This window comes from Suricata suricatta, chromosome 12 (genome assembly GCF_006229205.1).
Source record: "Suricata suricatta isolate VVHF042 chromosome 12, meerkat_22Aug2017_6uvM2_HiC, whole genome shotgun sequence".
NCBI classification, from domain to species: domain Eukaryota; kingdom Metazoa; phylum Chordata; class Mammalia; order Carnivora; family Herpestidae; genus Suricata; species Suricata suricatta.
The window spans coordinates 85,324,632-85,337,032 of record NC_043711.1 but is presented as its reverse complement, the minus strand read 5'-3'; the positions used below and the strand labels follow the sequence as shown (position 1 = coordinate 85,337,032).

General features: G+C 53.1%; 2 protein-coding genes across 4 annotated transcripts; one reads left to right on the top strand and one right to left on the bottom strand.

The window, feature by feature from the left end:
* Positions 1-623: 623 nt before the first annotated feature.
* Positions 624-10,813, top strand: BLCAP (BLCAP apoptosis inducing factor). Its single transcript, XM_029917309.1, has 2 exons — positions 624-729; positions 8,850-10,813. Exon 2 carries the CDS (start codon positions 9,026-9,028, stop codon positions 9,287-9,289), a length of 264 nt encoding a protein of 87 aa, XP_029773169.1. The 5' UTR covers positions 624-729; positions 8,850-9,025; the 3' UTR covers positions 9,290-10,813.
* On the bottom strand, positions 4,648-7,074 carry NNAT (neuronatin). Of its 3 annotated transcripts, none has more exons than XM_029917312.1 (3): positions 6,906-7,073; positions 5,895-5,970; positions 4,648-5,666 (listed from the first exon to the last, which is right to left on the bottom strand). In XM_029917312.1, exons 1-3 carry the CDS (start codon positions 6,975-6,977, stop codon positions 5,437-5,439), a joined length of 378 nt encoding a protein of 125 aa, XP_029773172.1. In that variant the 5' UTR covers positions 6,978-7,073; the 3' UTR covers positions 4,648-5,436. The 3 variants fall into 3 exon arrangements, with proteins under 3 accessions (XP_029773172.1, XP_029773170.1, XP_029773171.1); XM_029917310.1 differs by having other exon boundaries at positions 5,486-5,666; positions 5,890-5,970; XM_029917311.1 differs by lacking the exon at positions 5,895-5,970 and having other exon boundaries at positions 5,486-5,666; positions 6,906-7,074.
* Positions 10,814-12,401: the final 1,588 nt, after the last annotated feature.

Sequence of the window (12,401 nt, the reverse complement as noted above, 5' to 3'; positions counted from 1 at the left end):
AATAGGCTCTCAAGGAATGCGTTTAATCATCTGATAAATGACTCATTCAATCCCCATAACAACCCCGTGAAGTAGGCATTTCATTAGACCTGGGGAAGCTGAAAGTCGGGGTAGGCAAGTTGCCCGAGATACAGTGAAAGGGGAGGAGTCAGGTCCTGACCCACGTCTGGTCCTAAATTCTGAACCTGATTTTTCCGCTCCTGAACTTTGGCCGCTTGGTGAAAGAGCCAGGAAGGCGGCGGACTTTGAGCCACGGGGTTTTCCCGGATGACACGAGTGATCCACACGGGACACTAGAATCAAGAGTTCACCTACGGTGTCTAAGGTACCGCCCTCAGCTCTCAAAGAGTAAGGATCATAATCTGCTGCATATGCATTAGGGGACCATGAGACCGTGATTCGGGACTACCTGAGATATGCCTGACTAAAAATTCTTCGGGCTTGAAGACTTGAGAGCCCCAAGAATCCTCACTAATACATAGAAGTTTCCAAAACGCTCATATTAAGCAGACGCTCAGGGAATATCTGGCGGGGACCACCCTGATTTGAGTCGTATGATCAGGCGTCTGCAGGAGGCAGCCCAATCCCAGGAGGGGTCCTCGGCCTGCTCCACTAGAAGACGAAGGGGGCGTCTCCCCGGCTTCCTGCGGCGTCGGTGGCGAGCTGCGGTGGAGGCAGGCTGCGGCAGCGAAGGCGACAGTGGCGGCGGTGCCATGGCAGGGCTCGCAGGTACCGTGGCGTCGGCCTCCTGGGAACGGGATAAGAGGCCCTCAGTGCGGCGGTGCCGCCATGTTGTCCCTTCGGGGTCACCTTAGGCGTCGCCCGGTCCCTTTCTGGGGTTTTCCTTTCGCGCACCCTGGGGGCCACGCCTGTCCGGTGTCACGTGATTGCCCTGTGTGGCCCCAGCCTGGGCCTTGGGGGTTCCTTCCCGGCCCAAGGGCGGGTCACCGGACCCCAGGGTCTCGTTCTGGCTTCCAAGGTCAGCGCTCGCCTGTCTGTTCTCAGGAAGGAACAGACGGAGCCGGAGAGCGCGGGGCTGAGGGGCGCGACTACCACGTCTTCGGCCCGGGGCCCATGGCAGGGGTCCCGGGTTCTGAGAGTCCTGCCACTCGGTCCCCGCCACTTCAGTCGCATTTTTTAAATCAGAAGGGGCGTGGGGGAGAGGGGAAAGAAGGGCCTTCCCCACACACATAGGCACCCGCTTTGGTGTCTGAGGTGAGGTGATAGGTTGACGCTCTGCTTTGAGTCGCGGGTGCTTCTCACTCCCTCGTAACTTTTCACCAAGTCCGGACACCCGTTCCCTTTCCTCCAGTATATATGGGGAGTGGCCCTCAAGGGCAGCTGAAGGAACGGAATGCCTGGCACACCAATGGCCTAGGAAAAAGAATGGGGGATGGGGAACAGTTGCTTTTTCCCTCCCCCTCCCAGATCTTGTGTAAATTCCTTCCAGGCCTCCGTGTTCCTTGTCAACGCTAAATGTTGGGACAGACTCTGGTCTGTCCCGGGGAGGAAATGCTCTTTCTGTTTATAGGTTCGGATCGTGTTTTATCCCTTTCAGGGAACTGGTGTGTTGGGAACAGCTTCTGTTTGCCCTGCCTGACATGGTCCAACCATCCCCTCCGCCTTCTGGACAGCAACACCAAAGCCAGGACCAAAAAAAAAAAAAAAAGTTCCAGCTTAAGTGCTAATGCCAAGTGTTAGATCTTGCTTATGTGTTTGTTTCAAATCAGAGAGACTGATTAATGTCAAGCAAAGCTGTCAAAGGATTCAGAGCCCTGGTCAGTTTTCAGTGACCAGATCAGTTCCATATCTGAGACTGGTCTTGTTAGAATTGCTGCCAAACACAGTTTAACCTTTTATCTGTAATATTGTTATTTCAAAGAGGAATATGGAAGTCTGGGTTTGGCTGTCTTTTTGTTGTTCTTTTATCTTTGAAACCTATATGCATTCCATCACAAGCCTGTCACTGTGTGCTGTGTGCCGAGGATCATGTGCTGCCTGTTCTGGGAACGCTCAGGAATCTGGATCCTGCTGGGGTACGGGCCCTATGGGAGGGGGGACCGGATCATTCTCAGAGAAGACAGCGACGTGTCTCTGGGGCACATACGGGAAGGCACGGGTCACCAGAGGGAAAGAGGGTGTTGTTAGACTAACGTTTTGTGTGTTGTGTGCACACTCGTGCACGTTTATATCTCTGGGGGGTCAGACTAACCGCAAATTCAGAATCTCACTTTAGGATGCTGGCTCCTGAGCAGATACAGTTTGAAAATAGATACCGAGCGAAAGGCTTATGGCAGATCTGCTCCCTCACCCCACCCAGGGGTAATAAGCTGCTGCGGTCCTGCAGCTGAAGCTGGGGAAGCCCCCATCCCCAGTCCCAATCCAGATACTCCATAGATCAAGGTACCGCACCACATAGCACCCCACACGTCTGAAAGTCAGGGACCGAAACCCTCCTGAAGCTTAACCTGAGTGCTAGGCTAAGACACTAACATCTTTTCTGGGCATTTGGGCCAAGAATCTTGCCTGTTGATGTCCTGCAAAGACATCCCAATCCCCTCCCAACTCATCTGCTGTATCCTTGGTCTTATAGGGGCAGAGCCTTGTCGTGGTAGAGAGTTTAGGAAGAAAGGAGGCCTGTGGACTAAGGGCCTTGCAATAAAACTCTAGTGACCTCCGACTTCTACCGTTGCTATCAGAATAAAATGTTTTAATAGTATTGCTTCTGGAAAAATTTTTATAAAAAGGTGTATTTGCACCAGACTTCTAGGCACTGCACAGGGATAGAAAGTGAACGCGTTCCTTCTGTCTTCTCCAGTGGGTTGTGTTTGCTGCCAGAACATGAGGCTTTGGGGATGAGGGGTGAACGTGGAAGAGCAGGCACTGCACACTCAAGCCTACCCATGTGGATGCAGGCCCCCAGGACAGCCCTTGCCTGGAAGTCTGTCCTCTCACCGTGCCACACTGATGGATGGATGGAGAAACCCCACAGATGGGCTTTGCCAAGGTTATCTAGAAAGCCCCAGGGCTGCCAGCAGCCTCCTGCCTGTCTACCTGAACCTGGCTGCCTGCTAACCGGGCTGAGGTTAGAGCATCTGGGACAGTGGGGCAGTGGACACACCCCTTGAAGATGCTGGGGGAGGCAGCCTTCATTGAGAACACATGTGGAGATGTTCATGGCTCTGTGGGTTACGTGTGGAAAACCACAGAGACTCCCAGTGGTGGCCTGCCAAGGGACGGCTTCAGAAGGGAGGTGTGGGCATTGCCTGCCCATGAGTCACCCTGGGGCAGGAGGAGACCTGCCTCACCTTCAGGCTATGGTGTGAAGGAAGCCACCCAGCCTAAGGAGGACAGGGTCTCTGATTACACATCCCTACCCCAATCCCGATGTGTGCCGATTGCCACTTTGGTGACAGAGTTTCTAGTATCCTGGATTTCTCTGGGATCTTAGCAGCCCTTTTACAGAGGGGAACTGAGGGTGAGGGGTAGGAGGGAACCTGGCCAGGTTCCCTGGGCTGACTGGTGACAGAGCGCAGTACCAGAACTGAAGTCTGCCCTCGCCACCCACATAATTCTCTGATGCTGTACTCAAGTTATAGGTGCCTCAGAGGTGCTTGCAGTGGGTTTAGAAACAAGGGGTTGCTCAGAAGAGGGAAAACATCTGACTCAGGGTGGGCGAGGTGCTTTGTGCTCCAGAAGTGTTTGTGACAGCTGTGACTAAGGGATTTGGGGAAGTGGCAGAGAGAGAGATTTATGGCCCTCCAGATCCTCCCTTGGTGTTGACCCAGGAACAGGTGTGTAGTGACAGGGACACATGAAGCCAGAGACAAGGCTGAACAGGCGGCAGGGCCATTTGGGGAGGCAGTCAGCTGACCATGTGAAAGGAGTCCTGAGTCAGGAGTGAAAGAGGGGGGAAAGAAGTCAGGAGCCAGCCAGCCAGCCCACCCACCCTGACATGGCAGGGGAGAGCCCAGGGCCAGGAATCTGGTAAGCACCCCTCAAAATATGGAGACTAATGCCAACAGAAGTGAAGAACCCACCCATGGAGAGAGGCTCCTGGGGAGGTGGGAGGAGACCCTGGGTAGTAGCGAGGCGGGGCAGAATGCCCTCATGGTAGTCCTGGTAGCGGTTATAGGGCCCAGAGGGATCAGCTGGCCAGGGGAGGCCCCACGCCGTACCTCATACCCGATACTCATTAAGTCAGTGCCCACCCTGCCCAGTGCTCATTTCCTTGGGGCTCCTGGATAATAAACGTTTATGTTGTAAAGTCCTGATCCCCCCCTTGGTCCTTAGCACCCCATCTTGAGGGCTACTCCTACCTTTTGCCTCCTCCCATCTTCCCACCCATGATCTGCCAAGTCCCCTTATTCCAGGACAGTGAAGGCACCCACCCGTCTGGGGAGGGGAGATGGTCCCTTATTCTGAGACCACAAATAAAGATGTAGACTTTTCTCTTTGAAGGCGGGGGTAGCCCTTTTTCTCAAAGCAGTGGTAAGTGAAGTTGGAACTGAGTGTCTGAGGGTCCCAACATATGCCCATTTTGTTGCCTCCCCCTCTGTCCCTCTCCCAAATAGTGTGCCCCCTCCACAGTGGGTGCATCAGCCCAGTCTTAGTATGTTTCGAAGCTGCAAAGGAGTCACAAGAGACAACTTTTTGGTGCACCTCCACCACCCCGCAGGGTCCTAGGACACTGTGCGAGATGGGGGAGGTACTGGTTTTTTATTTTTTGTAGAGGTGGTCCCTGTCCTCCAGGAGCTTACAATCTAGCTGGGGAGACACAACTAATGCACACTTATACAATCAGTACAATTAGCGATTACCACAATATTGACCACAACTGCGTGAGACCAGGGAAAGCAAGATCAGTGAGGGGCTGGGGGCACGGAGGTGTTTTAGTCAAGATGGGATTCATTTACTGGTTGAGTAAGTCCAAATTGAGTGACACATTTCTTTGGGGTGGGCTTAGAAGGCATTGAGGGGGGGAAGGGGAATCGAGGGAGCAAAGGCAGCAAGGCTGGAATGCACGTGTTGTAGGCAAGGGACAGTGAGAGGGCCCCACTCTTCCTTAACCCTCCTCCCTCACTCTTGCCCTCCAGTCCCGCCATACAGGCACGCAGTTGGCGCCTCGTCTGCCGCATGGAGATTCAGGGCTTCGGCTGGTGATGTTGGAATGTCCATTCTGCTGGCTGGTATGGTTGTCTGGAGCTCTGTGGTGGGGCCTGCTGGCATGGCCATGGCTGCGGGGCTAGGTTGGCGCTGTTCCGACTTGGTCCAGATCAGAATGCATTGCCAGTGCCCAGATCTCGGGGGGTCTGCTCCCCCCACCCCCCTCCTCCCTCTACCCCGCCCAGCAGTCGGAGGGGCGCAAAGGGGTTTGGAAGGGATCTGGTATTGTCGTCATTGTCGGTGCTGCTTCTCCGGGGGCCTACGGGCCCCTCACTGACCTTGGCAGATGCTCCTCTGTCGAGAGAGCACAGGGGACCCCCCATTCCTGCGCGGCGCTGGCTCCCATGCTGGCCGAGAAGCACAGGAGCAGCCGGTGACACGGCCGCCCAGGGCTGGGGGTTGGGGCCTCAGTTGGGGGCTCGCTGCCGGCGCTCTCCCAGCACCTGCCGCCCGGTCCTCGACACCGTGTATGCCAGCTTCTGCAGGGAGTACCTGAACACCTGCGATGAGAGACCCAAGAGCTGCCCTTAGAGGCAGGCACCCGCAGCGCGTCTGCTGCGCTGCTGTGCCCGCCCCCGCCCCACCCCCTGCCCCGCCTGCCGGTCGGACTTCGAGAGGCAGGCGCGGGCGCAGCTTGTCCACGAGTCAGGGCAGCTGGAGCTTTTCCAACTGTGCTGAAGGCTGCATGGCAGCAAGCTGATTGGACCCAAAACTTAGGTATACCTCACTTCTCGCAATGGGCTGTGTCCCTGGAGGATTTCGAAAAGCGAATCCTACCCAGTAAATGCAGCATTCCAGGAACACCTTAAAGGAAATATGCGATTCCTTTGGCAAAGGATTCCTTTAGCAGGGAATTCTTCCTGCAAGGGGTGCTTTTAGGGTAAACGACTTTACGGGCAAAGTGCTTTCTTCTGACTTATTAATTTTTACAAAGCACTTTGTCTCTGATATTTTAAAAATAAAGTGAATTGTCCTTTTTTGGAAGTGCTTTTTTCTCTTCCATTTCTGCTGCAAAGAACCTTTTCTAATTGTTTTCCTCAAAGCGCTTTTATCTGATTCATTTTTTTCTGTTAGCTCCTTTGTCTAATTCTTTTCTGCAATGCGCTTTTTATCTAATGCATTTTTTTCTGCAAGTGCTTTTACCGGATTTATTTTTCCTGCAATGCGCATTTTCTCTAATTCATTTTTCCCGCGAATTGCTTCTCTCTCATTCGCTGTGGGTTTTTTTTTTTAATGAAGTGCTTCTTATTTTTCCTCAGAGAAGTGCCTTTTTCTAACTTAATTTATCGTCCCACCTTCGCAAGCGCTATATATATTTTTTAAAGACAGTTTCCCCGCAATGCGCAATTTTTTAAGACGGTAATTTTTGCTATGCGAGGGTCAAGTGTCTTCGCAAATCAGAAGTGCCCCGCCTCCCTCCTGGGGTCGAGTCTGAGTGTAGCGGGTTTTTCTTACCGCGTTGGTCGCTAAGAGCCTCGGCGATCGTCAGCGGCTGGCGCCCGCCGCGCCCCAACTCTTTGTTCCCGGCCGGGCGCGGGCGCACTGGGAAGGGTCTGCGCGAGGAGGAGGGCGCAGGGAACCGGCAGGGACATGCGGTGCCGACCGCGGCACTCGGGTAGGCAGGGATCGCGGCAATAAGGGTAGGACGGGTGCGGGAGGCGGCAATTGCGACGTGGGCTTGCCGGTTAAGGGGGTGCGCATTGGGACCCCTCTCCCACGCGGAACGCGGGCACACTTACCTGCAGCAGCACGCGAAAAATGTACCAGCCGATGATGAGCAGCTCAGCTGAGGCTGCTGCCACTGCCGCCATGGTTCTAAGAGCGGTGGGTGAGTGGTTGAGAGCGAGCGCGGTTCGCCGAGGTCCGCTGGTCTCGGAGTCCGCTCTTGGGCGCACTGCCGCAGCCGCGGTGGCCGCGCCTTAAGTATCCGCCCGCCACCCGAGTGCGCATGCGCACTTGGGGGGGGTCCATGAGGAGGGGTGGCCGGGGGCGCTCCTCATTCGCCAGGAAAGGAAAAAATAATCCATCTGCTCTTTCCACACCGACCCCCGCCTCCTGAGTTCCATCTTAGCCCCTTTCCAGAAGATTCCGCTGTTCCCGCTTTTGAATTTTAGTGTAAAATAGAGGGGCAGTGCAACTGTTGAGAAGTGCAAAGGGTTAGGGTAGAGGATGCACGTCTTTAGTGTGGAACCTCCCCTCGCCGAGCTGTGGCTTGCAAATTTAAGCCCAGTGTCCCGTGACGCGCCAGAACCCTTAGGCACGGATGAAAAACCAGGAAAACCTAACTTAGCGAAGGATCGTCTGCCCCGCAGAGCAAATAAAAGGTGCCCTTTCCTGGAGCCTTGGCTTCACAGGCGCCTGTTCCGTACTCTTATTCTAATATTTGATGTGCTGTAAGCCTACACCCTCGGCTTCACGAGTCCCTGAGCACATAACCTTTCCCAGATTCCTCGCGTCCCGCTTCTTACGGTTACTACCATGGTGACTATCGTAGGGAAGTGAGCCAGGGCATTGAGCTCTAGGCGCAGAAGTGGTAGTCACCGGGTAGTCACCTTGTGGGAGGGATGCCAGAGGGATTGGTGCCTTTGTGTGCCTGGAAGGAATGGAATGAGCGTCCCGAGAAGTGGTTGGAAAATGCTCTGGGATAGTTTCCTGCTGGACAGGTCTTTTCAACCTCCCTCTTCTACTCTCCTCCCCCCAGGCCCTGGTAGGTCTTATCACCGCCAGGGAGCTTCTTTGAACACGTTGCGCTGGGCGGCTGGAGCCTGGAAAGGGGTTTTGATACCGCCACCAGAGTGTTGTGGCTGCCGCAGCTCCATTTCCAGGCACAGCGGGAAGACCTGAACGCGGTCTGGGAGCTCAGCCTCAGCGCCCTGGTGGCCCAGAGCGCCTCACCAGCAAGCCGCCTAACACAGGGGCCAAGTAGCATTTGCCCCTGTGTGGCTAGAAAATTAATTTTGATTAAAAGCTCACAGAGGTCAAGTTCTATACAGTGCCAGCAGCAGATGGAAAGTGTAAGTGATCCAAGCGAGGTCACTTTGGATGAAGTAGCATGGTAATTTTTTTTTTCTATGTTGACTTTCGAAGAAGTTGGCTGCTTTGGACAAAATGATGCTGGGCTACCATCTTAAGACAAAATATTTGGTAGTGCCTGTTGCTGCGGCATCACGGAGCATGCGAAGATCCATTGCCCACGAACTCCAGCCGGCAGAACGCTGCTCCAGTTCTCCCCTGAGCACCTGCTGTGATAGATACTAGATATAGAATCTGATTCGTACTACTTAGGGGCACAGCACTGAGCCCATGGCCATCGGTGGCAACCACAGGGCGGTGTTGTGAGGTCTGGGCCCCTTGAGGACGAGCTGCAGCCCCAGGAGGCGATACATGATCTCTGCTGGGCAGGGCCCAGGCAAAGCCAGTCCACTGTGCCGGACCTGCCCGAAGAGCCCTCTGGCCCAACCCCGACAAGCCTAGGGGAGACACCCCAGGAGGCTTCCTGGACCAGTGATGTGGACAGGAGTAGACTTCCATGGGTGGGCAGGGAGGAAAGGGCATTCACATTTGCTGTTGTTAACCATGATCCATTTTCCCAAATAAGTATACATTCTGTTCCTGTTTTTTTTTTTTTTGTCTGTCTGTCTGTTTTTTGTCTGTTTGTCTGTTGTGTTGACTTTTCTCTTCAGGATCCCTGCTGCCTTGGTGATCCCGGGCTGACAGCCAGAGAGCACAGCGGCTCAGCTCCTGGAGAGTGAGGGTTGAAGAAAGCAGAGGGCAGCTGCCTGCGCCCGCTGGCTCCCATTGGGTCGGTTCCTGCAGCGGTGCCCGGTGGCCTTGGTGAAGGCCCTGCCCGGCAGAGATCATGTATTGCCTCCAGTGGCTGCTGCCCGTCCTCCTCATCCCCAAGCCCCTCAACCCCGCCCTGTGGTTTAGCCACTCCATGTTCATGGGCTTCTACCTGCTCAGCTTCCTCCTGGAGCGGAAGCCTTGCACGATTTGTGCCTTGGTGTTCCTGGCAGCCCTGTTCCTCATCTGCTATAGCTGCTGGGGAAACTGTTTCCTGTACCACTGCTCTGATTCCCCGCTTCCGGAATCGGCGCACGACCCCGGCGTTGTGGGCACCTAACAGCCTGCCCACTTAGCTGTCCAAGGAAGCAGAAGATGGGAGGGGAGGCATTGACATAGGTCATAAAGCATTGGAGTTTCAAATCCCGCAGCCCTGCGGGTGCCACATTCCTGACGGCGCCTTTTTCGGCCTGTGATGTTTTATCCTTATAATGTGAATAATGGCACTGACCGGTGCTTTTATTGTAGAGTCCTATAGTTGTGGGTGGTCTTGTGGTTGTGTGTGTTCTGTCCCCATCTCGGTTCCTCCCTCTGCTCCCGAAGGCTGGCAGGATGGTCACCCCCCTCGCCTCATTCCTGCGAGGAGTCTGCACCCATCCTGGTCAACCATCCCAGCATGACCTGGGCAGATAAAATGCCAATCTCATCACCTCTGTGAGCCCTCCTTATCAGGGTCTTTCCCCTTCCCAGAATGTTACCAACTCTTCAGTCCCTCTCCTGGCTTCCCCTTAGTTCTCTTCTGCCCCTTTCCTTTTGGGGGGAGCACCTGTCCAAGACAGGGCTCATTTTTGCACTTATCTCGAATTGAAAGAGATTGCTGACGCCCGAGAGCCTCGCTTTTTCATTGCCCTTCCCTAGTCAGCAGGCTAGACAAAAACGTGTCTTGGCTGCTTGTTGTCCACAGACCTCCAGTATTTTCCCCACTTCATTTTTAAGAAAGAAGTGACAGATACTTGTTGCTTTTTCACCTGGGTGTCTGGGCTCATGCTTACCAGCCCAGCCTCACTTTCTTTGCCCTTCCTCCTGCCTTTCTCAACCCTCCCAAGGAGGGGGGCCTCATCGTGTCTCCCGTGCATGCTCTGCAGGATTGAGGTGCGGTGTGTCCACATAGATCTAGCAGTCCCCAGCTGAGTGAGTGGAAGAATACTTGTGTGTGTGTTCATAACAGCCATGATCCCCTTGATAGGTGTTTGAATATATTTTGGTGTGCCGTGAGTGTGTGTGTATGTGTGTGTACGTGTACAAATACATGTGTATATTCCTTTTAAAGAAGCTTTATCAAACGTGTTCTGATTTTGAGGTGTAGCAATAGCTAGCTATAGTAGGTGCTGCTACAGTTTTTATTTAGCATGGGGATTGCGGGTGACCAGCACGCTGGACTCCGAGGTGGTTCAGACAAGACAGAGGGGAGCAGTGGCCATCGTCCTCGTGCCAGGAGCTCCTTCAGTCCTGCGCATAGAGACTGTATGTTATGAAGAATGCACAGGAAGACTTTGTGACTGTCACTTGCTTTTTGCTTTTTCTGCGCTTCAGTAACAAGTGTTGGCAAACGAGACTTTCTCCTGGCCCCTACCCGCCAGGGACCAGCATGGGTGTCCGTCCAGTCTAAATCATCCATCTTTCTCTTGCCTGAGTCAGGAGGGCGGTGGGCCAGGCAGAGGACAGAACTGGAGGCAGTCCATCTAGGGAATGGGACCGTGAGGCCACACTTGTGGAACATTTGGACTGCTATTCTGGAGCTTTTATTTCTGGTGTGTTCGTTGCACAGCTGTTTGAAATGTTTAATAAAGCTTTATAAACTTTACTTTGTGGTTTTATGTGGCTGCAGTCCATTTGGGTCGTGGTGTTGGATTTCTGAGTTGATGGGGGACAGAGGGTAGCATGGAGGGGCTGGGTCCTTGGCGCCAGAGTACCTTAGCCCCAAAATTTGATATGCTCTCTGGAGAGCAGATGGTGGGGTTGGGGGAGGGGGAGCAGAGGGCAGCCCAGGCAGTGAACAGGAGGGAGTCTGGAAATTTTTAGAGATGAGACATTTGTGTTTCTCTGCTCCCATGGCTTCTCGCCTAAGACTGTTTCCCTCCACAGGAGATTGGAGAAACCGATCCCTTGACAAACAGCTTAGGACAGCTGGGGCCCAAATCATCAAGGTTTTTATGGTGCTGCTTTTGAAGTAAAAATAAAGTGAAACCCCTTATGGCATTTCAAGTGGAAAAATAAATAAGGCCGGCCTCCAACCAGGGGGTTTAAGGTGATGGCTGGAAGTGCGAGAAGGTTGTGGGTCCCTGTCAATGGGCACATGCTCCTGTGACTGTGACCTTTGAGACAGAGCAAGTAGCTTGTCAGGGACCTGTGCTGGGGGTCCCCCTCTCAATGTCTTTTCCTTCTAGAAAACATAATTGGAGCACTGCCTGTCCAAAGCACAGCGCTGTTGAAATAATAGTTGTGAAAGGGCTTTGGTAATTTCATAGAAAGTCACATGTTCTAGCTAGATTTTTAATTTATTGCTGTAAAGTTTTGTGTAGTTTTTCTCCTGCCCTTTCAAATCTCCCCACTGTCAGTTTGTCCCCTTTCTCATTCTTAGCGTTGCATATCAGTACTTCCTCTTTTCTTAACTAAAACTGGCCAAAGATTTGTCCATTTTAAAGGTATTTTCAAAGAACTGAACTTTTATTGATTACATCTGCTGCGTATTTTCTATCTGATCCTTTTGTGCTTTTATCTCTGAATTTTTCTCTTCTGGGTTTCTGGATATATTTCATGGTTCAGCAAAGTCTTGACAAGGTGAAGAGTCCTACACGTGGAAAGGATGGTTTGTTCAGTAAACATTGACCCCCTGTACCAGGCTTGCTGGGGATTTCAGGGGCGAGACCCAGGCCTGACACTCCAGGAGCACATGATTCTAGCCTAGTGGGGAGGACTTAAGAAAATAGACAATTGCAAATTCCAAAAACAAAACAAGCAAACAAAAAAGGCGTTTGTGGCCCCACTCTCCTGCAGAGACACCTGGATGATAAATGAAGCCAAGATTATTGTCTATTTTGCTCTCCCTCAGAAAACAGCTTTCTGTCATAGGTCAAGCCTGCTTAAGAGTTACAAACAGGTCTCCCTCTGAAAGATATGTGGCCCTTTCCAGCAGGGAGCCTGCAGCTCACTGACCCCCAGGGTGACTGCCAAATCAGCATTCTGTCTGCCCAGTAGTGCCGCTTTCCACCTTGGCGAGGCAGCACTCGGCCTCCTCTTCCTGAAACACCTTTCAGGAAAGTGAAAAGTAGATACCTCTTCTGGAAGAGAGCAGAAAGGCCTAGAAAATCACGCTCTGCAATCTTTCTGTTGCTGTGGCTTCTAGTGTGAAATGGTTGCTCACGTACCTGGTAACCACGAGACCCCGTGAG

Excerpts from the sequence above, each read along its gene's own strand:
- NNAT (XM_029917312.1), bottom strand. The coding sequence starts at position 6,977 with ATGGCGGCAGTGGCAGCAGCCTCAGCTGAGCTGCTCATCATCGGCTGG. Across the intron at positions 5,971-6,905 it reads TTTTTCGCGTGCTGCTGCAG|GTGTTCCTGGAATGCTGCAT; the intron begins GTAAGTGTGCCC and ends ATTTCCTTTAAG. Across the intron at positions 5,667-5,894 it reads GACACAGCCCATTGCGAGAA|GTGTTCAGGTACTCCCTGCA; the intron begins GTGAGGTATACC and ends CTCTCATCGCAG.
- BLCAP (XM_029917309.1), top strand. The coding sequence starts at position 9,026 with ATGTATTGCCTCCAGTGGCTGCTGCCCGTCCTCCTCATCCCCAAGCCC.